The sequence below is a fragment of the Gasterosteus aculeatus genome, chromosome 8 (genome assembly GCF_964276395.1).
Source record: "Gasterosteus aculeatus chromosome 8, fGasAcu3.hap1.1, whole genome shotgun sequence".
Classification (NCBI taxonomy): domain Eukaryota; kingdom Metazoa; phylum Chordata; class Actinopteri; order Perciformes; family Gasterosteidae; genus Gasterosteus; species Gasterosteus aculeatus.
The window spans coordinates 16,515,304-16,538,847 of NC_135695.1; the positions used below are offsets into that span (position 1 = coordinate 16,515,304).

The 23,544-nt window shown below is 42.9% G+C and overlaps 3 protein-coding genes across 10 annotated transcripts; all 3 read right to left on the reverse strand.

Annotated features, from left to right (window-relative positions):
• Positions 1 to 3,698: 3,698 nt before the first annotated feature.
• On the reverse strand, positions 3,699 to 7,376 carry loxl5a (lysyl oxidase-like 5a). The gene is made up of 7 exons (XM_040185271.2): positions 6,244 to 7,376; positions 5,539 to 5,647; positions 4,828 to 4,965; positions 4,456 to 4,612; positions 4,270 to 4,365; positions 4,062 to 4,177; positions 3,699 to 3,980 (listed from the first exon to the last, which is right to left on the reverse strand). The coding sequence occupies exons 1-7, from the start codon at positions 7,247 to 7,249 to the stop codon at positions 3,965 to 3,967; spliced, it is 1,638 nt and encodes a 545-aa protein (XP_040041205.2). The 5' UTR covers positions 7,250 to 7,376; the 3' UTR covers positions 3,699 to 3,964.
• Positions 7,377 to 9,355: 1,979 nt separating this feature from the next.
• On the reverse strand, positions 9,356 to 12,666 carry mibp (muscle-specific beta 1 integrin binding protein). Of its 2 annotated transcripts, none has more exons than XM_040185047.2 (8): positions 12,349 to 12,666; positions 11,610 to 11,700; positions 11,163 to 11,211; positions 10,790 to 10,964; positions 10,196 to 10,267; positions 9,938 to 10,044; positions 9,759 to 9,844; positions 9,356 to 9,638 (listed from the first exon to the last, which is right to left on the reverse strand). In XM_040185047.2, exons 1-7 carry the CDS (start codon positions 12,375 to 12,377, stop codon positions 9,759 to 9,761), a joined length of 609 nt encoding a protein of 202 aa, XP_040040981.2. In that variant the 5' UTR covers positions 12,378 to 12,666; the 3' UTR covers positions 9,356 to 9,638. The 2 variants fall into 2 exon arrangements, with proteins under 2 accessions (XP_040040981.2, XP_040040982.2); XM_040185048.2 differs by having other exon boundaries at positions 9,356 to 9,635; positions 12,349 to 12,664.
• A 555-nt stretch (positions 12,667 to 13,221) lies between these two features.
• Positions 13,222 to 22,842, reverse strand: atcaya (ATCAY kinesin light chain interacting caytaxin a). 7 transcript variants are annotated; one of them, XM_040184176.2, is made up of 14 exons: positions 22,139 to 22,813; positions 20,643 to 20,682; positions 20,473 to 20,553; positions 18,796 to 18,854; positions 18,420 to 18,677; positions 17,720 to 17,893; positions 17,503 to 17,605; positions 17,228 to 17,359; positions 16,927 to 17,013; positions 16,664 to 16,762; positions 16,499 to 16,534; positions 16,173 to 16,244; positions 15,984 to 16,039; positions 13,222 to 15,208 (listed from the first exon to the last, which is right to left on the reverse strand). In XM_040184176.2, exons 3-13 carry the CDS (start codon positions 20,547 to 20,549, stop codon positions 16,009 to 16,011), a joined length of 1,128 nt encoding a protein of 375 aa, XP_040040110.2. In that variant the 5' UTR covers positions 20,550 to 20,553; positions 20,643 to 20,682; positions 22,139 to 22,813; the 3' UTR covers positions 13,222 to 15,208; positions 15,984 to 16,008. The 7 variants fall into 7 exon arrangements, with proteins under 7 accessions (XP_040040110.2, XP_077964533.1, XP_077964532.1 ...); XM_078108407.1 differs by having other exon boundaries at positions 15,990 to 16,039; positions 22,139 to 22,794; XM_078108406.1 differs by having other exon boundaries at positions 20,643 to 20,686; positions 22,139 to 22,450.
• Between the last annotated feature and the right edge of the window lie 702 nt (positions 22,843 to 23,544).

The window sequence follows — 23,544 nt, forward strand, 5'->3', positions numbered from 1 at the left end:
AACATAATTTATTAAAATGTGTTGTGGAGATAATAACAGACTTTATTTATCCAAGGAATCAAATGACTCCAATACAGGTAAAATCGTTACTAATAATTTCTTATGGTTTATGGCTTGGTTTGTTATGTTTTGTATGAATAGTGCATTGAGTTTAAGGACCACAGGAATATAAAGAGTGCACATCTATAAATAAATTAAGTTTATGTGCAGTACGTACAGCCTGTTTGGAAAAACGATGAACAGTAAAATAATGTAGGCTATAAACGATAAGTAGGCTTTACTGTCTGGTCTTCTGCACCAAATATTTTTTTTAATGTTATGTACAAGTGACATACTGTTAAAAACCGTCTATAAAAAACTCTCGCTAACAAATGCTGTACGTCTACATTCCTTCCTCTCCTTTTCGCAGTATTTTGTGTAACAGTAGACAAAAACAGTCTCATGTCTGTTCCTACATGTCTGTGTGTTCTCATACGTACGTCTCTGGAGCCAAAAGGCGTCCTGTCGTGACAGTTGAACAGATGTCTGTTACGAGACACCTTGACGTTGTTTGACGCTCATGTGCAAAAACCCATGAAAAAATACGATCATTTAGAAGCAAATTCAGACCGAAAACAGGAGCGTTTCAGCTGAATGACCTGTACGCCCCTCTTCACCCTCCTCCTCCTCCTCCCCTTACCTCTCAGCTCCTCCTGTTCGTAGCCCCATCCGGTCTGCCTCCCTGTCCAATCCCAAAAATAATATAATAACAGGATTAATAACACTCATCTACTGGGACAGCCCGTCGAGTGTGTGGATATTTACACGGCAGCTCCGGGGGGAAAAGTACAGCTGTCGTGAGGCACATTCTTCTAATTCAAATAGGGAGGGTTAATGATGTGTAAATGGGGGGACTTACGCAGTCCTTGTCCTGCCCAGGTAAACATTGTCTTCCTTCTTTCAGGATGTCAGACGGTCTGGCGAGGAGACGTTTCCCCTGTGACTCTTTGCTATGAACAAACAATCATCTACAAAGGTAAATACGCAGACCAGAAGTCCAGACACAAGCACGGAACATTAGTACTGGAGGTCGGCGTCGAGTTATTTCTCTAATGATGCAGGCTCATTCTGCAGACTCCAGACTATACCAATGTTAGGAAGTATTAAAAGTCTACACTTCAATATGTCAGTGATTATGTGCATGAGGGTTTGTATACACCAGAGTTCATTTATCTCTTACAGCGCTGAATCACCTTTGTTGATTATCTCCACGATCGGATGATTAATCAGTTGTTGGAATGTTTTATGTCTAATTATTTGTCCTTCAATGGAGCTGACAGTTCATAGTTGTCTGAATGGGTTAAATTAATTCTGAAGAAGGACGATTCATATGGAAACTGGCACGGCGTTGATAAATGTCACATTAATCTCCTCAAACCCACGGACACTTCAGCAGGTCAATCAGTCGACATCATAGCATGAGAACAAGCTCCGCTGAAAGCCACGGGTCTGAAAAAAGTAAGGCTGGGTGGGCTGCCGACACTTTGGGCCCGTGCTCCGTGTGCCCGGTTACTATCCAGCCATGATGTGTTTCCATATATCCGAGTTTAACTCTTAACCCGTAACAAATAGAATAGAGAAATCAGCAGCATGGAGGTTGACGGGGGTCTCGGTATTGATTGTTTCTTTACAGGGAACCAGCACTGGTGCAAAGTGTCACCGGGGTCTCGCCCTGCAGGCTCTGACGCTTATTGACCGGGACTCTCAGACAGTCGGGCCTCTTGGCGGAGCCTCACAAAGTTTCAGCCCGCGATGAGAATGCTTCAGCCGTGGTGCTGCTGGTGTGAGCAGTTGGCGGTTTTTCCTGGCCGTCTGCAGATCTGTGGAATGTCTCTCCTCCTCGCCATCTCCAGCGAGGGGGGGGGGGGGGGGGGGGGCGGTCAGCTCGGGCCCATCATCCTTCAGGCCCTGCGTGCTCAGCACACCGACCTGCCCTGAGCAAACAGCACCTGGAGCGGCGGAGGAGCCCTGACCCTCCGTCACGCTCACATGCACATCAGGGGATCACGCCGACGGCTCTCTGGCCAAAGATGGTTTGGGCTCCATGGAGACGCCATATTTGGGAAGGTGGGTGAGTGAAATCTGGAGTTTATAAAACAGGTTTGAATCCTAGTGTGGTGTGGATATGTGCAGCCGATATGAATGAGACTTCATCTCTGGTACTTTCTTCTGTCTCGCCGCCTTTTGCATCCATGCACCTCGATCACAAACAACAATGCAACATCAACAAATACAGTTACTGTATTGTAACTGGAGTAGAAGCTCAGTCCGCAGACAGGTGTGTGTCATCCTCAGAGGAATCCGTAGCGTAGGTTGTGCTTTAGAGAGAGATGTTGGGTTAATGTGCAATGCACAGAGCCGAAGCAGAACTAAAGCTGAAATTATTATCAAAGAGACCAAAGGAACCAAGAGAGATTGGGTACATTTTATTCTGTTACATTGTTTAGCAACAGATATAAAAATAGTTATACTCAGTGGTTTGGGCACTGCAAAACCAAACCACCATACAGTAAAATAATACTTAGATTATGTTACACATAATAATATATCTGTGACAGGAGGCATTATTCTGCAGAACCGGTACATTTGTGGTTGAGGTACATTTGGATGGAAATACGTTCCTTAGGTGTACTTTTACATTGTTGTATCAGTACTTTAATTGAAAGTAAGTAAAGGATGTGAATACATGAAATAGTGCGTTCCAGCAATAAATAAACTCTAATGTGAAACTTCCTTCTGGATTCGCTGGCGCCTTCATACCGTGTGTGTGGTTAACAGATGGAGACCCCCAGAGGGCCCAGAGACATCGGTGACCCGCTGTGGCCCTGATGTTGCTGTAAGACAGACTGTGAAATTGAGTCAGTGAGTCCCCCCCCGACCCCCCCTGTCCCCCCGTCCCCGTCCCTCCTCCCTCAGAACAGCCACAGAAGCTGAGAAAAGCACCCACCTGCTTGCAGATTCATCTCATGAACATCCTGGAACTGTTTTCTTTCTTTCAACATAAGGCTTCACATAAAAGTCTCTGATATCTGCCACTGTACAAGGACTTTATAATACTTTACAGGTTGATGCAGTCAAAAGCTTCCAGCTTTCCTCTATTTTTTTTTTTTATGTTAAAAGATGATGAAAGTATGTATTTGTGCTGCACAGCAGGGGACCCAGCCAGACCGGATCCCGAGTAAATGTGGTGACAAAGTGTAAACAGCGCGTTCACAGGCGCCTTCACACACAGTCAATGCCAGTCGAATAAATGTTTTCTCAATCACTCATCTACTGTAACACAACACGACAAACACGCAGCAGCAGGGATGTGGTGTGAAGCTGCTGTGTCTTTTTTTGTAAAGTGGAACCCTTTCTGGTATTTCCCCGAGGTGTGTTATTCCAAAAGCACTCAGGAAATGTACCACTCCTCATTCGAATGGCCCTCAGCTGGCGTCAACTGCCGTGATGGTAAGTGGTCAGTGCGATGACTTCATGTTGTCAAATATTTGCTCAAATGATTCCATCAACAGTGACTATTAGACTATGAGTCTTTCGTCCCCATGCATAGTCAATATTATAAGGATATTTCTTCTCTGACAAATTGCTAATGAGTTTCAGGGGAGAAGAACATTCCACACAATTCGCACAGCATGCACAGCCAAATTAATTTACACAGCTTGAATAGCTTGTTTATATTTGTGAGACACAGACTTTCCTTCGGGGTTGTTTTTGCACACAATCAGCCAACAGTAAAGTCTTGCATTGCTTAAAACATAAGTTAACACACAGCAGTCTGGCTGTAGTCACAGTGTAACGTATCACATAAATAAGAACAGATTATAAAACACAAAAAGTAGAAATGCTGCATCGAAAAGTCCACAAACTGCACATTAAGAGCAACGCTCAAGAAGGTATCGAGTGCTATCTTTCTGTCGGCTCGTCTTCAGTCTGGTCCGCTTCTGTGGAACAAAGAAGAGACACATCAGGGACGGTGACTTTTCATCTCTGCCTTTGGGAGCGAGAACAGCAGACTGACTTACACGGTGATCCTGCAGTTTCTTGCCCGGACGTAGCTTCCCGTGTACGTGATGTCGCAGCGCACCTCGTTGTTGGAGAAGTCCGACTCCTCAACCATTCGCGACGGATTCACCGTCACCTGAGAGAAGCAGTAGAAACGGCGTAGATGAGACACAGACGTCCTCGTGGACTCCAGTGAAGGTCAATGTCCGGTGGTTCATGAACTCCCACCTTGAGTACGTAGTTCCCTGGCGCTACGTCGGTGATGTCGATCCACTGGCAGTCGATGTTGGCGTGATACGTGTCGTAGCAACCGGGACCCAGCCCCTGAGAGAGTAACAAATCAGCATCTAATGAATTAAATAAATGGATCGATGGGAAAGTGAAAGAGTACGTCGTGGGCCCGGGAGGCCGAACCTGTGTGTGAGAAGTGCAGGCGAAGCGCCGTCGCACCCCGGTGTCGCAGGACGTGTCCTCCAGACAGAAACTGGCCTTGTGTCCCTCGGCCACCTTCCGTCCGGTGGAGACGTCCAACAGGTCGTAGTTACTGAAGGCCTCCATACTGTGGTAGTGCCTGGGGAGAGGAACCAAACTGTAACCTTCAGCCAGCACCACTGCTGAAGGTGGCTGATGATCAAACGGAGCATTGTTTCATCAGAAGCAGTTTGTGATTTTGTGATTTTGTTATGCTGTAATATTAATACTTCTCAACGTCGTGTGCACGTGTTTGATTTTGAATACACCTTCAGTAATGCACTTTATAATTTGATTGAACACCACGGAGCTCACTGGTGACAGCTGTGCCATTCCCACTCGTGTCTGGGCTTCACTGGCAGGAAGTCTGCTGTTCCTTGGTTCTTCACTCGCTGTGGGAACCGCAGCAGGACTCTGTAGTCGAGGTCTTTCACGCTGGGATGACTCGCAGACCTGAAAGAAAAGGAAGCAGGGAAATCTTTAAATGCAGTTAAACTCCAGTATCTTCACTATCGGAGGAAATGACACCTCCGTGGTGGACTTGCATTGCAGTTTTTTGCATTTTTGGTGTCTTCATATCACATTTTCCTCCATGCACACACTTGACTGCACACTGAGCTTCTTCTCTATTCTACACAATGGAGCAGTAGTCTGTAAGTGACAGGGCGGGTTTCTCGTCTTGCCTCAGTAGTTTTTTTGCGTTCACCTCAGGAATCCTTTGCATTTCACTTCAGAGCTTCTTCTACTTGGCAAAAGGGTTCTCAGATCAGAGGAGGGAATCTCGGGCGGCTGCCAGGTGTGTGTCCAGCCGCTGCGTCACTCAGCTTTAGCTCCCAAATGGGACACAGGCCAATACACATATTGTGGGAACCGAGAGCGAGAGGATGCCTCAATGATTATCACTATTTCTTTAGAAGTGCCGATTGGGATTTTATCACCCAGTGTAACAATATGTTAAGGATAAAGGGAAATAAAAAAAGCACTTGTCTGATTTCCTTTGATCTTGATTGAAATAAATAAGTGCACCTGGAGAGACAGTTTTCTTCAGCTGCGCAGCGCAGTGCGTACATCTGTACTCTCTGGATGTAGGAGGCAGCTTGGATGTAGTACGGGTCAGGAACCAAGTCGGGTAGACCTGCAAAAAAACACGACAAAGCACTGATTCAAAAGAATGCAACGTTTATTTAGGAATTTCAAGCAGGACTTTAAACTTCTCTTTTCTGGGAAACCTAAATATTCTTCAAGGAAATAGGGAGAGAAAACATGTGAATTATTGATGGCATAATCAGCAGAAACGGTTGTGGGGATTTGAATTCGTCCGAACATCTCACCTGTATATTTACAAGTGGAAAATCCGTCACTTAAACACATCAGAAATATAGTAAATTAAACAACTTGTTGTTTTGCTAACCAGAGTACATTTGATATGAAATATTTCAGTAGATTAAGTGAAACTTTGGATGATTTACTTTGATAATTTATACTCTGCACCATGCTGACATCTATAAATCAGCCATTTCCCTTCATTCATTTAATTTTATTTGCTCAGAGGCTCTAGTGGAGACATCCATTTAGTCGTAGGGTGCATTGACTCTCACTCCTATCAAAACTACATTTAAAAAGACTTACATTTGATAAAGATCATTGGAAGGATCACTGCTTCACAAGTTTCCCAATTGAATTATAGGTTGTCATCAATAAATAAATATAGTTTAAATTTCTCCCCCTCACCGTTGTGGAAGAACCCGGTGCCGTAGCCCGGTCCTGGTGGAGGGCGAACATGGAACCTGTTTCTGCGGTCTGGTTGGTAGACATCATAGAAGACAGAGTTCCTGTGATGAATACTGTGCGGATCCCGGGGGTCCCCCGTGTCCGCAGTCCTTGTTGTGTCCGGCCCCGGGCGATGGAAGAATATTTCCACGGCGTTATTGGACGGCGCGGTGGGATAAACGTCTGTCTCCGGCGGCATTCCGGTCAGTGAGTGCGCTCTTTGCGCGCCGTGCGCGTCCCTCGCGCGTGTCTGCGGCGGGATTCGACGTGCGCTCTCTCTGCCCTCAGGCGGCAGGACCCGCCCGGCCGCGGCGGATGACCCGACAGATGATTCTGAGCTCTCAGACGTTCTCCCTTCGGCTCGGCTGCGCGTAAAGTCCGGGGACCGTCCCGGCGGCGCCGTGGCTCGTTGTGGGCCCTCTGCCGGTGGACTCGGGGCCCCTCGCGGGACCCCGCTGCCGGAGAACTCCTGGCTGGAGGTGAAAGAGGCGGCGCCGCCGTTGGACGGTGCCTGTTGTGAGGGGACAACTACACCCTCTCCGGTGGTCGCCGGGCTCGATGGGGACCTGCTGAGTGTCCCCGGTCGCCCCGAGGCGAGCAGATAGTGACCCGCATCAACGCCGAGAACCGACGCATCCATTTGATGGAGGTCGTTTTGTTGAATGCGACCCCCTACTGCTTCCTCGGGGTTTCCGTGCCTGGTTCTGGTGGATCTCCTGAGTGCAACAGCAGGGTGGAGTCGGTTAAACCCTTTTTTAGTTGTCAATACGAGGTGAGTGCGTCCTCTGCTCTGCGCAGGCGATCGATATTGAGTCCCCGTGCTCAGCAGACTATACACCTGGCCGTTATTCTCCCACTGAATCCGGTGTCTCCACGGTCCGACGCGTGCGCGTAAATGGTGCTGACCGGTTCCAAAGCACACCAACACACCCAGTAGGCCAATGAGTCCGAGCGCGAACTTCTCCATGGCTCAACGCGAAGGTGTCTCTGTGTGAAGAGGTCCAACACTGAGACATTAAAGGCGAACATCGGAGTTGGACCTGGGCGATGGGGTGGTGTTTTGTATACACTCCGTCACGCAGCTACACGCACTACACACGAGGAGCTACACAAAAGTCCCGGTTTAACTATTTCAATACCACCAGGTTCAACTGTGGACATGACGGCGCGTTTAAAGCAACTAGAAAATGCGTTGGAATGCTGAAAGCTAAAAGCTTATCAGCTGTAGCACTAATACTGTAGTCATAGTATTTGTAGTAACATTAGTAGTAGTATCAATAGCAGTATAAATACTAGTATTGATAGTACTACTACTAGTAGTAATTAGTAGTTGAAGTATTAAAAGCAGTATAAAAATAACAGTACTTTTTGTAAGAGTAATATCAGTTTCACGGTCACTAAAACTGGTACTAATGGCATTTTTAGTAGTAGCAGTCTTTTTAGTATTGATATCAGTTGAAGTACTAGTAGTAGGATTAGGGTTAAGGAAATTAGTTGGGGGGGAGGTGGGGGGGGACACCTGAGGCAAAGGGAGTACCTATATATATATATACACACATATATATGAACTCACACAGGTTTTGGGTTGAGAAACTGTTTTTTATAAGAAAGAATAAAAAGAAAAAGGACACGTGAGACTCTGTCCTCATTCCTCTTGTTGATTGACAGACACACAAGCTGCTTCAAGAAAAACGAATGTCCCTCGTGTTTTTTCATTAGGATGTCAAGTAGTTCAAGTGACTGAGACACGTTGAAAAAAAACTGTTTCATCAAGTGATCAGAATAAGCTGGGAAACATGTTGAGAAAAAGTCACATTTCACAAATAACCGCGATTGTCAGTCAGGTAGGCTACTCGCACATACGTTATGGAAAGTAACAATATACTTAATAAGAACAATGGGTAACAAACCATGAACATCGGTGTGGCTGATATGGTAAGTGCAGACCTTCCAGTGGGCTTTTTAATGCCTAGGAGGCCATTTTTGTTGTCACAAGCAGGCGTCTTCTGCCTACGTCGTCGCCTTTCCCGTTTCCTCCGTTCTGTTTGTCTTCGATGAAGAGACCTGCATGTGTGCATGTTTTCACAGTCATTAGACATTCTGATGTCATTTTTAGCACCAGTTCAGGCCGGTGTTCTTCACTCGACGTGCACCTGCTAGTGTGTCACAACAATCCCCTTGTCACTCCATTTCCACCAGACAACCGCATGAGAGATCACAAGTAGCTGCAGCTGATGTCACTGTGGCTGGAAAGGGTGCTTGCTGTTTTAATACACAAGGCAAGGCAATTTTATTTGTATAGCACATTTCAACAAGGCCATTCAAAGTGCGTCAGATAAAACCCTTAAAAACATCCAAACATAAAAGCAAGGAGATTTACAAATAGTTAAGAACACGTGATGATTGAAACATAAGTCAGTCATTAAAAGGATATAAAAAAAAAGGTTAAAATTTACAGTGTAATTTAAGAATGTCGACTTCAATAGAAGGAGACTGTACAGATGAGTCTCTAAATAAAGAATTTTATCGTAATACTTAAATGCAAACTAACACACACACACACACACACACACACACACACACGATGAAACTGTGCAAACTACTAATAGTTTGTTTCTACAATATGTAGTTTTGAAATTAATAAATGGGCTAACTTCCATTCCATCTCACCGCACTGCATTTGGGAAATCATCTTTCTCTAAAGAAGCAAAGAGTCAGTGGATCACCGGGCCCGACACGAAGAGCAGCACCAGCACTTTTTAAATAGTTAAAAAAATAAAGAAAATCTGTTAAAAGCCGCTGGGCACAATTCATTGAGGGAATTACGGTTTACTTTTACTGTGCTGCTCGGTAGCTTTTCACGACTTGTATCTTTTTATTTCCCAATGTACGGTTTGGATGCAAATTGGCTAAAGCTATAATCTGGTCCAGTGCATCAAATGGTGACATTTTTTTATTAAACTGCAGACTGTCCATTTTAAATTATAAAAACAGAAGAAAAAACTAATGCAAATCGCTAAATTGAATTCGTTTAGATGGATAAAATTTTGTTAAGACAAGAAAATAGAGGTTCTTGAAACTGCTGTAAAGCAACAGCAAGTAATTCATTTATTTGTTAGAGTTTGACAGATAGTCCAGTTAGTAGTTTAAAATAGTAATATTCTTGGTAAATAATCACAAAAAACAAAAAGAATGATTAAAACAACCATTTGAGAATGATAAAAAAAAATATAAGTTAACTTTGCACTGTTACATTTACAAACAATGAAGACCATTAGAAAAATGTCAAAATGTAAAAAGGAAGAATCCACGGGAGTATTTACAAGCTCTGTACAGGGATTAGAGGAGTGTTCCTGCTGCAAGAAAGCCAGAAGATAATAGTTAAAAGGTTGTACACATTTAACATCCTTTATTTGCACCAGTTCAGATACATTTTACACCCCCCGCTTTCCTTCAAAAGTCATCGCTCTTCTTACCTATAAACGATTGAGCAGATTGTTCTGAATGTCCTCGTACACCTGGTTGTAGATCTCCTCTTTGGACTTCAAACCATCCAGGCACTCTGCGCCGGTTCAAAAGACGACCAGTTAATCGTTTTGAAAAAGCGTACAAAGCAAACTGCTGAAAGTGTAAATCATTTCCACATGGAACATACGGATATTCAAGCCGCTGCTCTCCACCCCTCTCCTGTGCTTCAGGTACATCGGCCACACATGGCCATCAAACAGGCCGGGGGGGTCGGGGACAGTGTACTCCCTTGTGCTGAAAGCAATACCAAACCGTTAGCGTACATGCACTTTCCTCTAAAGGACTATCAAGGGGAAAACAATGTCAATGACTAGAAAAGAGTAGATGTGAGATTGTACACATGGAAATGCAGTAACTGTAAACTATTATCTGTGTGTACACTCACCATCTCCTTCTCTTGCACTCCTCGTAGGGAATCGTGATGAAATAGCTCTTGTCGAAAACATCCTGCAGAGGCCTAGAGGGCACGCCAACAAAGTCACATTCAAGTGAAAAGGACAATCATGCAACTGCGCATACTGTCTCTTATCTATCTCCCTGCAGCATGTTTGATATTCATTTCTAGCGCACAGTGACGACCAGAGTTTCTTAAGGACACCTGCTCGCGTCCACCGAAACCCTTATCTTTAACTGCAGGACCTGCCCAAGGGGGTCCGTGTACGCGTGCCAATATCTAGTACGCAAAATCAACATGTGACAATGCAGAACTGACCAGATATGCAATCTTTGTCGTCGTGCATCTCAGAATTTGCGGTTGCCCTTCATTTAAAATGATTTAATATGATTAACATATTTAAAAAATGATTAAAAAAAAAAAAAAAACATAATTTGTCCACAATACATTTTACATTGTGAATATAAAAACTAAAAGCATCAATTATAATCTATGCAGAACAACTGAAAAACAAGTACTTTTAAGAAGTGGTTTATAGGTCAATCGAAATTTCACACAGATAAACGGTGATAAACATCTACTTACGGGTAGTTGAAGAGCAGGAAGCCCTCCACGATCAGAATGTGGGTCCGCTCGTCTGCGTTGGCCACGTCGGAGGCAGGAGACAGAGGGACTCCGTGGGAACGAGCAAACTTCACCGGGTTCTCAATCCAGCCTTTGACTGTGTTGGTCATGGCCTCCATATCCATAGCTGTGATGACTACAGACAACGGGTTGATAGAAGAGGGTGACGATGGACAGGATAGATGAATTAAAATTTGACATTAGTCAAGGGTGCAAGAATGAGGAAACACGTTTCCTAAAGCTGAATGTTGTGTGCATGTAATGTTGGAGGGAAGAGGTATACGACATTAAAGTGTAAACAATAAGTCACGTGCAGTCTTCCGTGAAGGCTTACCATCCCATTGTCTAAAGCCGTCCTCCCCGACTTCGATCTGATCGGGTTTCTGAAATAACATTCACCAATAAAACATTGCTGCAACCTCACAGCGCTGAACACAAGTTGCAGAGTCTACTCGCATGCCAGAGAACTATCGCCAAAGAATATAAAAACCAAAAACTAACTGATAAAATGACACAGCTGTAATGATTTAACGGAAACATTAAAGCCAAGACTATATAAAAGAAAATTAGAAAGTAGCTACATCAAGTCATGTTAGAGTAACATTTGTCGATTGAAGGCTGTACGATTATATAAAATGCCTTCAAATCGAAAATTCAAAAGGACACAAGATAGCAAACTCATGACTGAAGCAGTGAGTCAGTCACTACACCTTCCATGCAGAGTTAAATGAGGACACATTTGGCTGAAAACAACAACATTTATCCGTTTGCTAAAACTCACCTTGAAAAAGTCGTCTTGGTGCACAACACAGCAGTTGGGCAGAGTCTTGATCAACTTATTGGTCAGGGTGGTTTTGCCGCCATTAGTGACCCTGTGGACAAAAATGATGATTTCAAAAAATGAAGAGATGACAAATGAACGTGTTGCACACAAAGACACAGAGTGTAATTTGCTTACATGGTAGGTTTAGTTTATTTGGTATGCAGAAACAAAAATATATAAAAACAAACAAATGGTGCCGAGTAAAAAGCACATGCGCAGTCTAAATAAAAACAGACTTTCCTCACAGAACGGTTTGTATATTAATGCTGGACATGACGTGGACATGGTCGTTATGTGGAGTCTCCCTCCACTTTGGAACGATCCTCGCGGTGAATTTCAAATGTCCCGCTTGATCTTAACAACAAACCAATGACCAGAACGCTGGTGAGAAACTTGTGCGGGAAGACGATGTTTAAACGAGTTTCCCAAAAAAAAAGGACGACCGCCATCAACCGGAAGCCAACGTGAGTCACTTACGAAGAGAACGAATTTATGTGAAGCACCGGTGCACGTATAACGGCAGATAGCTCGACGAACCATAACAGAACAGTCAGCCTACAAACAAATATCAGTTAAGGAATAACTTTGGGTTACTAAGATAGAAGTAACGTTAACGGTGGATATAAACGCACATTAACACTACGAGCGCAATGTTACTGAATCTCAAGACGTTATTTCATAGAAATATTAAACTCACCCGCCAATTCCGATGATGTAGGACTTCATCTCTCCGTCTCTTCTCGGCAGTCCTGCTAAACGCCCGCTGAACAAACAGTCAAAAGCACTTTCACAATAAGTGAAGAATGAAAAACAACGAGTCGACCGGCTCAAAAAGTCGTAAATTTAACTCGTAGCGATAGCTGTGTTCGTCTCTGCTGCTCCATTTAGTGATCACGCGAGGCACTGGGCTTTAATCCAGCCTGCTTCCTCCTACGTCACCACGCACGCAAGCACAGGGCGTCCTCGTGGTCGGTGTTAAGTCCTTCTCGCAGCAGCCAATCAGTGCGCACATTGCTCCAGCTGCCAGCCAATCGCAGCCCCCCAAACTGTCATATATTTACATATTTCTAAGCACCTGCTCGCGTCCAAAACAGTGATGATGAGCGGCTGGTCCTTTCACCTACGACCGACACTGTGCTGTAATATAACAGCTCTTTTGTTCCACTTTTTAAACTTTTTAACATTTTTTTAACTTTTCAAATCCCACGTGTATTCACAGGATGAAATTAGAGAGGCCGATATAACCACATCACAAATGTTTCTCTCTCTGCAAGGCAGAAAAACAGGTCCCAAAATTCAAAGCAACATTAAAGAATTTGGGACAAATATCATGGGTTCAGACGTCAGCCAGAGCATGCCAGCAACAAAATATTAATTGTGGGTTATATGGTGTAAATTATAAATCCTACTGCTATGTGCATCCATGCCTTTCCCCAGTGTGATAATCACTTGTGCGTATGCGCAATGTGAATGGTCTCTTAAGGGTCAGGGGTCAGCATCCAGCATCTAGGTGTCTGAAGCGTATTGATGAGCTTCCCCATGAGAAAAATGAAAAACATTGTGAAAAACATTTCTTGGGAGGAACAGTTTATTCCATTTATCAGCAGACTAATGGGAAGCAAAGTCGTTGTAATAATATAAATGTGCTTTTAGTCAAAATGAACATTTAGATTTTGGAGGAAAAAATCTCTGCATTACTTATAAAACTGAATATACTGAAATTTGATAAAATTAACCTGTAAACTTACAATAAAACTGAAGATGGAAAGGCTACACTCTACATGCTGTCACCTTTTCTGGATTCCTTAAAATCATTTGGTAAATAAAGTAGGCACTCAGTGCAAACAATGCTTGAACACAAAGAATGTTCCACCAGGCATGACCAATATTTCATGGAACTGCTCATGTTCTGTTTACTGGTTAGAAAACAGCCAAACAGGACTAAAAATAATTGAAAAGGCAAAAAAATGAATTGAGATGGCACTTTAACAGAAGACATTTCATGAGACTATTTTTCTTAAACAGAGAAGAATAAAAATGGTCATTCTTTCACAACAGCAGAAAAACTGCAGCAATCAGCTATGCTACATGACAACATAACAAATGCTTTAGGAGAACCAAAAATCTCCAATTAAACACAAGCAAAATCCAATAGTGCAAAAAAGGTCGGCAGACATTACAATTAATGCAGTTCTTTACAAAAATAAAGTTTCTTACTCCTCTGGCCTACTGCTACAAAAAGTTTAATGGATGGAAGACACAAGAGGAAACCACCCAAAGCGTCCAATGCATTAGTGTATTTGACTAACGTCAAACCCTCAGTTGAATGTGCTGACATCGTCCCAAATGTTCATCAGACACAACCACATCAAAACATGAGGGGATTTGGGCTGAAATCAATAAAACCTTCAAAATCACAAACTAAATCTTCACATAAGCTACAAAAAATGTGTGATTCTGAAAAAAAGAGAAAGAAAATCTCACCAGGCCATTTTATGCTTCTTTGAGTTAGTTAGTGGTCATGCATATGTTTCATAATTTAGGCAAATTTTTTTTTGAATGCTATATACAATGTTTGTGTATTGTGTCTCGATTATTGCCACTTTCATACAAAATTATTGCAGATGTTTTGTCTATGGTGGGTTGAAAGTCAACTCTTCTTATACATGTCATACAATATGATTACAGTCTAAGTGTTGATATAAAGCACATATGTTTAATGTTGTATGACATCTATTTATGTGGTCAAAACCATGTTACACAAAATAAACAAGCATTGTATTTAACAGCACATATATGTTTCTTAAAGATGTTGTCAGATGGGGTTTCCAGGCCACAAATGCAAATAATGACCATGTTCTTGTATTTCTACACAGTGAGGCACACAATGAACAAAAGTTACAGTACAGACGTTCGCACATTTGGACATTTTCAAAATATCGCTACATCAAAAGGGAGAGCTTGAGAATGCCTGATGTTACAGCTGCTACGAGGCAGACAATTAAGATGAAGGCATCTGATCCATTGTTATTTACGTCTAACAGACATTATATTCACACAAACTAGCATGAATGTAAATGTTTGATCTGCTACATAATTTATGTTTCTGTTATGCACCTCTTGTCTTTTTTTCCATTCAATTTAGTGTATTTATTTCATTATCAACAGATTTTGAAGTCAATTGTCATTCTTTAGTCTAAGTTTGTGTTGCGTGTGAGTCTGTGTCATTGACCTGGTCCTCCACAGCATCGCGATGATGTAATATTACAATTTGGGCTAGACAAGCAGGTCCAACCACGCAGCAGGTGAGCCGACGCAATAGTTTCCATTATAAAACACTTCCTGCAGCGACTTCCTTTGAACATTCCCGAGGTGCACTATGAAAGCCTGCTGAGGAGAGTAAGGAGGAGTTTCCACAGGAGGGTGAATGAGGAAAAGCGTTCTCCATCTTCAGGGCACAAATCTGCAGCTGGATGTTGGTGGAACCAGGAAGCGTAGGTAGACTTGTTGGAACAGCTGCTTCATACCGGAATAAATCCAAAGTTCAGTCTGTCACACTGAGTGAAGAGAAGGAAACGCTTACGATGACGATAAAAACATGTCTGCTGCTCACATATTATCGTTGAATTAAAACTAGTGCTTATGTACTTAGTATGTTTCTCATCCTTCCAAGGTATAATTTGCCTTTTGTACAAAAACTCTTCAAATGTAGCCTTCTCAAGAAAGTATTACTTATTGGATTAAAATATATATATATATATATTTTTTCAATCAATCACTTGTTGCTATTTATCCACTTCAACAGTTGTTAGTGTCAATCTGTTGTTATTGCCAAATAGAAATTAACCAAAGTCCATGGCTCCAGTCTCATTGTAACTAATTTGCTATTACCTGCTTTATTTTTTAATCAGCTTTGTATCTTTCATCGTTTGTTTTTTTATGGATTTAAGGGAAAAGCACGTCACACGCTCTTGGCTCTGGACCGTGTGTTGAACGTCTTGAACAAGTTGAATGGAAGGCAGGTACACAACATTTTGTTTGTGTTTGAATGGAACCTTGAACAGCAATATGAAGACTAACTCTTAGAAAACGGCTCTCCAGAGAAGCAACTTAAAAATACCTGAAAAACCATCCTGTATAGCAAACAAACATGCATGTAAAGAATAGCAACACATCACAAACTACAGATAGCTATTATCAACTATATTATTGTGTGATATTCATATTGTGAATTGGAAAAGATAATTCACCCCATTGTTGCACACTGTTTCTTTGCTAAATGCAACATCGGGGCTCCTAAAATATATACTGTTGTTATTAACAGTTATTTACCTTCACCTGCAAAGTTGTCCTTTCATCACTCTTTATCTACAATCATCGACTTCACCCTAAAAAATAAGTGGGAAAAAACAGTCAGAAAGTTGTGTGGATGACATCAACCCCAAAACAGAGTGACTGACCAAACTTTTTAAACGTCCGATGGGAAAATATGAGTTTAAAATCCAGGGGCGACCGATATACCTTTCAGATTTTTTAATTGGCTCCTGTGGGACCGGCTGCTGCTTTTCCTGTTGTCTGTGTTCCTGCTCCATCCTACACAGAGAGAGGGAGAGAGAGAGAGAGAGAGAGAGAGAGAGAGAGAGAGAGAGAGAGAGAGAGAGAGAGAGAGAGAGAGAGAGAGAGAGAGAGAGAGAGAATTATTGTAGGCACCTGGGCTGGTGCCCATTCGGTTGTGAATCTAAAGGCATTTCTTCTGCAGCCAATTCATCTGCTTAAGTGCTTTAATTTAAGTGCAATTCTGTCTGAGCAATGTATGATGTAGGCTGATGTGATCGAGTGTATTTTACCTTTCCGTCCTTGCTTTAATCTTCTCCTCATCGAATCTGAAAATAAGTAACACTGTTAGATCTTTGGGTAAAGTCATTTTAAAGAGTTCAAGCACTAATCTTATTCCTCCTGTTCTCCTCCCTGCTACGGCTCGTTTTCTCCACCTAGTGGCCACAGATACTTACTGCACCACACACTCGGGGACATGGACATGCTCCATGGGGACGATCTCTGCCAGTTCATCCAGGCTGTGGACGTACTGGATCTTATTCATGAACTTCACACTGCAGAGAGAAAAAAAACACATGTACACCGTTACACTTCGCTGCATCGCTGATGTCTCGGTTACCTCATGATCAAAAGCATTTGAACTTGTGCACCGAGTTGTGTGGATTTCCCTCTTTCAGACATAATTGTTCAGTTGTGTGTGTGTGTGTGTGTGTATTACCTGATAAAAGGCCTGGATATGGCCAGGACGGTGCGTATGAACCATGTCGGATGAGCAATGACCAAAGATTTCAGGTTCTTCCTCAATCTGCCGTCACAACACAAAGAATAAGTTCGGTTGATACAGTTCAGTTAGTCTTTGAAACAGAAATATTCCTCCTCAGAATCTTCCATTTAAGCTCCAATTATTCAGTGCCAATGTCATGCACTTATGTATATTGATGGTAAATAGAAATGAAGATGTGTTTTTATAGAAAAGTCTACCACAAACATAATATATGAGTAGTTTCTTCTTTTAGCACCTTCTGTCGATCATTTGGTAACATTTCTTGAGCCAGCTGATCCCCGGCATTTTATTCCGAGGAGTGGCTCCGTTCATGTAGATGATCAGGTAATCTTCAGCCACCAGCATCTCCAGACTGCTCACCACGTACCTGGAGGAGAGGGAAGGCTTTGTGTCAGTGTCAGGAAAATATCTGAGATATATATATGGGTTCTGAGATTACAGACACACAGATTGAAGAATTAAAATAGAATCAATCAAAGCATGTTCTTGAAAACTGTAAAGGTCCCTCACAGGAAGAGGTTCTCCATGATGTAGTGGTAGTCTGCACAGCTGCTGTCGGGCAGGTAACAGGCCGAGAAAACAATGATGGCATTAAGCCCCTCGCCATAATAACCTGATGGGATAGAGTTTCAGTCATCGGAGACTAATGCTTCTGCGCATGTGAGTTAAATGTAAACGACTGAAAGTACAACATATTCTATAGATTCTGATGAAATCCTTTATTTACCTCCATGTGTAATGACCCGCAGGTAGGGCCTGATGACCTGCATGTCAATGCGATGCTCCTGTTCTCCGATGATCACCGTCCTCCACAGGCGTCCGTTGTTCACATTCCCCTCCTCATCCACGTTTCCCGAAGCGCCAGCGGGACCTGCTTTGGCCGACGCCACCGCCGTGTCATCTGTACGGACACAGAGCCAGATGCGGTCCTAAAATATCTGCGTCAGCTAATCTTAAATTAGTGCAGTTTTTGTTTGAATAAAACTTTTGGACTTACTGTTTGAAGATGAAAGTGGGTTCAGGATGAAAACTTTGGTTTAGAACTAGTTTTTGTTTAAGATATCTGAGCTAAGTTGTGTACACGGAAGAAGATTCTTCACTGAAGTAATATTAGAAAATCAATGTCTAAAAATACTCCATTGAAGGTCCTGAATTAAAAATGTAAACGTAAAATGTACAAGTGGCAATTATCCCAAATAAAAGTACTCATTATGCTGAGATGGGTCATCTTACATTCATTTAGTTTTAGAGATGTAATATTATATTTCTTTGACTGAAAAATAAACCGAAGAGCATCTTAGGGTTATCATTTTTTATTGTCTGGCCAATTTTAGACGTATATACTACTGGGTTAATTAGCAGGATGGATGCATCATACATTATATTCTAACGTATAACCCCAACGGTGTATTTTGAAGCACTTTTACCTTCCCACTCCAGCTCGTTGCCGTTGGTGATGAACTCCAGCGAGTCGGTCTCGTCAGGCGTATCGATGTCATCAACGTTGATGTCCAGGTCATCCGGTGTATCCAGGAAGTCATCTGACAGCAAAGAGCCCTCGCTTTGGTCCAGTGAGAGGTTCATCTCCGGGGCAACCAACGTACGTCGTTTGCGGTGGGACGAGGACATGCCGCCGCCGGCCCCTCGTCCTCCAGATGGGCTCACATTCAGCGAGTTAGGGGGAGCTGCAGCGAGCGGAGGAGGAGGGAGACGGATGGGAAAGTGTTTGGGGATGTCAAATTTCAGAGTCATTATATTATTATTTCCATTATTGATCAATCTGTGAGCCCAGGTGTTACTTACAGGCTCTGTCATCTGTGAGACCACAAGAGGGATCCATGTCTCCGTATTCTGGTAGTGGTCTAGAGAGAAGCGTGCACAAGTAAACAACTAGCATTGAGCTTATTGAGTATAATAAAACATACCATACAAAGGTTCAGCAGAACAACCATGACTCACTGGGTCTTTATTAAATAAGCGAACACAACTTTTAAATATAGTAAATGTATCTCTGGCGTTCAGCAGTCTGAAACTATGGCCCCACAATAGATGGTGCCACTCCCATTAGGACGGTGTTCAGTGGCACAGTAAGGGCGTGGGTGTTGTCACCGATCGGCCTAAGCACTAAAGACAGCAGCAAGCAGAAGTTGATAGCGATGGTAATTTACCATGCATGTGTCTGTGCAGCACCTTTCCATCTGTGTGCTTTTTTCTCTGCGTAAGCAGAACTATGCATCAGGACAGTCATTGTGTTTTTTTGCAAATGAGCAACAACAACCAATCAGGGACCCGGAAACTGGGTTTGGCAACAAAGTGATTCCAATACGAGAGATGCGTGGAGTTACGACGCAGTGAAAGTTTAGCAGGGAGGATCCATCAGCACTGGCTTTAGCCCAAGGGAACAGGCACTGATGAACGGTTCGACCCTTTTCCCTCACAGACCCCTGCAGTGATCACTGGTCGATGTTCCCATTGTCAGAAATGAAGCCAATTCTATGAACCAATTTATGGGGATTTCTTTTTTTAACAAAAGCTAGATAATCTCTTTCGTTCCAGTTCACAGCTGCATTGTCCTTCAGCTACAAACAAGGATAATAGGACGAATCGATGCTGCTTACCTTCTGGGAATAGCACCGGGCTGCTGTTGCCAAGGCTCAATCAAATAGCGTCTTAAGCCGACGCACCTTTAGATTTAGTTTGCTTAATTATGCTCTGTTTTCTCAATATAACACACAATGTGGATCAGAGAATCCCTCAGAGGATGCTTGGTAAGAAATTAGCTGCTGGCTATTCCTCCGTGTCTGTCTGGCTTGAACCGAAACCTGCCACCATTTTCCTGGGGACACTGTGTTGTTGATCAGTGCTCTTGCGTCAAATGACGTAGCACAAGACCATACAGACAGAGCTGCACCTGCTCCCTCGCTTCCTGCATCCCCCTTCTGACGGAGGAGAGGAGGAGGAGGGAGGGAGGAGGAGGGAGGGAGGAGAAGGGAGGAGGGAGCCCATACTGACTGTCATCACACATTCTCCCTGCTCTTTTTATGCCCATTGATCTCTGCATCCCCACACTCTCTAAATCCTTTTAAAACTGTTGTTTTTTTACATGATTTATATTTCTCTCTGTTTCTCTGTCTTACTGTGAGCATGTCATACAATGGGCTCAAACCTTGCACAAAAAAAAGAGTTACTATTACACATCTTCAGATTAACAGGAACAGCACTGCCTCTAATCCAGAGGAACAATACTGGGAGTGATGTGACGTAATCCATAATGAACTGCAAACTTAATCTTAAATAATTACTTTCCCATCCATGAATTAAAATGTGCTGCATATTCATCAACACACACACGTGCACAAGACAAGACCGTATAGTTAAAGGCACACACACAGCTCCGAGAGATGCCGTAAGCTCCTTTGCTTGCCTGTTTTTCCACTTTCAACATCATTCGATGAAACATAGGAGTTAAAAGGATCCCACCTGGGGAAGTCTTCATCTTGCCACTCGTCTTTCACCTCCAAGTTCTCCATTCGTAGAGTTGCTTCTGCAGTGCCCATTCCCCTGGGAACAGACGAGCAGGGGCCCGGAGGTGTGAGGAAAACTGTTCATGAGCAAACTCCCTTTGCAATAACAAGAGAAACTGTACTTACTAGACAGCCAGCTTCATGGCTGCACTGCAGGAACACGTGTCTGACTCAGATGACAAAGGGAAAAGTCAGCATTGTTGCTGTAACCAATCTTCAGTCAGACGGGGGTTCTTTTAATCCCCGACCCCGGAGGAGCACGTGAGAGAGGCATGTGACTGACTCGAACAGAGCCCACTTTGAGCTCAGCTCTCCTCAAAGTCAAATATCACGTAGAAAATTTCTTCTGGGGGGGAATTCAAGAGGCCACTGAGCGGGACGACGCGCACATTTAATCCTCCCTCACAGCTCCGTAATCCTGCTGCGTTGATGTGACTGCTGCCTTTTTACGCTCAGACTTTATGTCGCCAATAGTATTAACAGAAATAAACTTCTCTTAAGATCTAATATCAGCGCTTGAGAGCTTAAAGAGTTCACATACTGGTGAATGCATCTGTAATAATTACACACTGACTGTATAATCAGTGTTTTTAATCATAGGATTTAATGCTGGAATCCAGATGCATTATTACAACACATCAGTGACACATTAATAACAGAAGCACGGGTCAGTTACGGCTGGGGAACCACATGAGAGGAGCACTGTGGATATTTAATTGGACTGTAAGTCCAGTTCTCTTTGTAGTGCTCCTCTCAAGTATGAAATCCACAATGTCTGAGCGGGTTCTGAGTGCCAGCAGATTGCTGGGTTTGTGTTGTTATTCTTACAAACGTAGGAAAGTCTTCAGTCATTATAAGTGCTTGTCCGAGTGACATTAATGCAGTTCAGAGTGTGTTAAGAGAGTGCAAGAAACACATTTTTGTGGAAAAATAAAATATAACAAACCCCATTCAATCCTGACATCGTTCTCAGCAGTGCATGATCTTGCTTTGATGAAATCTACTAAAAGGAGTGGAGTGGTTTTGGCAGCTACACTTTTAATTGGAAGACTGCCATGTCTCAGGAAATAACACATTTTTACAGACCTCACATTGCAGATGAGGAATAAAGCAAAGCTAAACTACATTGCACCATGAAGCAAAATCTACAAACACATCGCACTTTTGTCGCTGTCGAATGAAATCCAATGTGACCACACGTCATTGAAAAACGGTTAAGAAAGAACAGGACACATCATTTATCATTGTTTATCAAAGGCAATAAGGCATGCAATTATAAGTGGTAAATATTCCAAGAGTCATTTTAAATCCTGTAACGATACAATTTCCTGTGACCTTAAAAGACCTGTATTGTTGCAGTATGCTGTACATGTTAAATCTTTGTGCAACAAAAAAAAAGACTTTTATACTAAATTAATTACCAACAAATGTGCAAAACATGACAGAATAAGGAGCCCCCATGCACAGCCTTTATGGGCCATCCCAAATGTATCAATCACAATGGAAAATACCCTCATGGATTTCATGTGTTACTGGACACAATATGCATGCAGTCAGTGTAAGGCGTCGGATTCGTGCAGCGAGCAGAATAGAAATGCAAAGGCGCAAATTCATATACTCACATGAGCGGTGCGAGATCCCCTCAAAACCTCTCAGCGGTCGGTGTGTCCTCCTTCCTCCTCAGTCACAGATGCAAAGATTCAAGGGGAGAAGGTCCTGATTCTCCTCATCGACGGAGAAGCTGAGGTCATGCCGAATCGCTCTTCTCACGCTCCCCGTCTTACACTCACATTCACAAGCGCACTAACACACACTTTTGCACAGACACAGTCCTAGTGTCCTCGCTGTCAGCCACTAAGCCAGCAGCAGGTGTTTGAAGACAGGGGGCACCTCTGTGGCGAACTCCCCCGCTTCTCCTCCGCCTCTGGCCACCTTTGTTGGGGAAAGACTGGCCGTGAAGAGCGAGCCGACAGCCTGCCTTCTCAGCTCACACACGTCCACACCGCCGAGACACAAAATTCCTTTAAGCAGAATGCATCTGCTCTGGCATCATGATCTCCCTACCTTCTTTTCCCTACTTGTGAGTCCAAATACATTTTCCCACTACCAAATATCAATGCAAACCCTCTCCGGGAGGAAAAAATGAGCACCGGTCCCTGTGCCCCTTTAGCCCATCATATAATCCCCCTGTTATTTTCATTGGTCCTATATGTGGCTGCTGTTCCCTGGCAACAGCATCTCCCCCCCTCTCCATCCATAGCTTCTCTCCTCCTTCTCTGTCTCCTTGCCCCACTCTCCTTCATACACCCCAACTCTCCCCACACATAAATTATTCAGTCCCTTACCTCACTTGCACCCAACCAATCATATCACTCTTGCCAGTTTGCCTGCAAAGTGTGTTGCTGGTTTCTCTATACAGGACATTTTGTTGATTGGGTGTGCTAAAAATCACGGCATATATATATTTGTGTTTTATTTATTTTAATTGTATTTATTCTGACAAGTGTATCCCTCTTCAGATTCAGGCCATATCTGTCCTCAGTTTTTTGTGTCGTTCATGAGGCGTTTAAAAAAAGGTCGTCTTAATTACTTTTTTTTAAAGACGACCGTCTTAATTAGCTGGAAGATAATTGTTCAGGAATTGTTTTCCCGACAAACTCAGTGCCTATTAGGTTAGGTTTATATATATATATATATATATATATATATATATATATATATATATATATATATATATTAGTTCTTTATCGTTGGTGTTTCTGCCTGTCAGCATGACTGACAGGCACACGCAGCATTCAGCAGATGCAGCAGAACGAGATGGTTCGTCTGCGCTACTTCCGCATCGCGTTCTCCCCGTTTTTATTGTAGGGTTCATACATTTAATGTTTAGAAGACAGTAAAGGATAAATATCTAAGCAATTTAGCATGGCAGTCTTTAGTTTGTACACCAGGCTTAACAACTTGATTAGATTGTTTTTTTAGGAGTAGTTATGCCAGAACAAATAATAATCATCCTGTTATTTGTCCT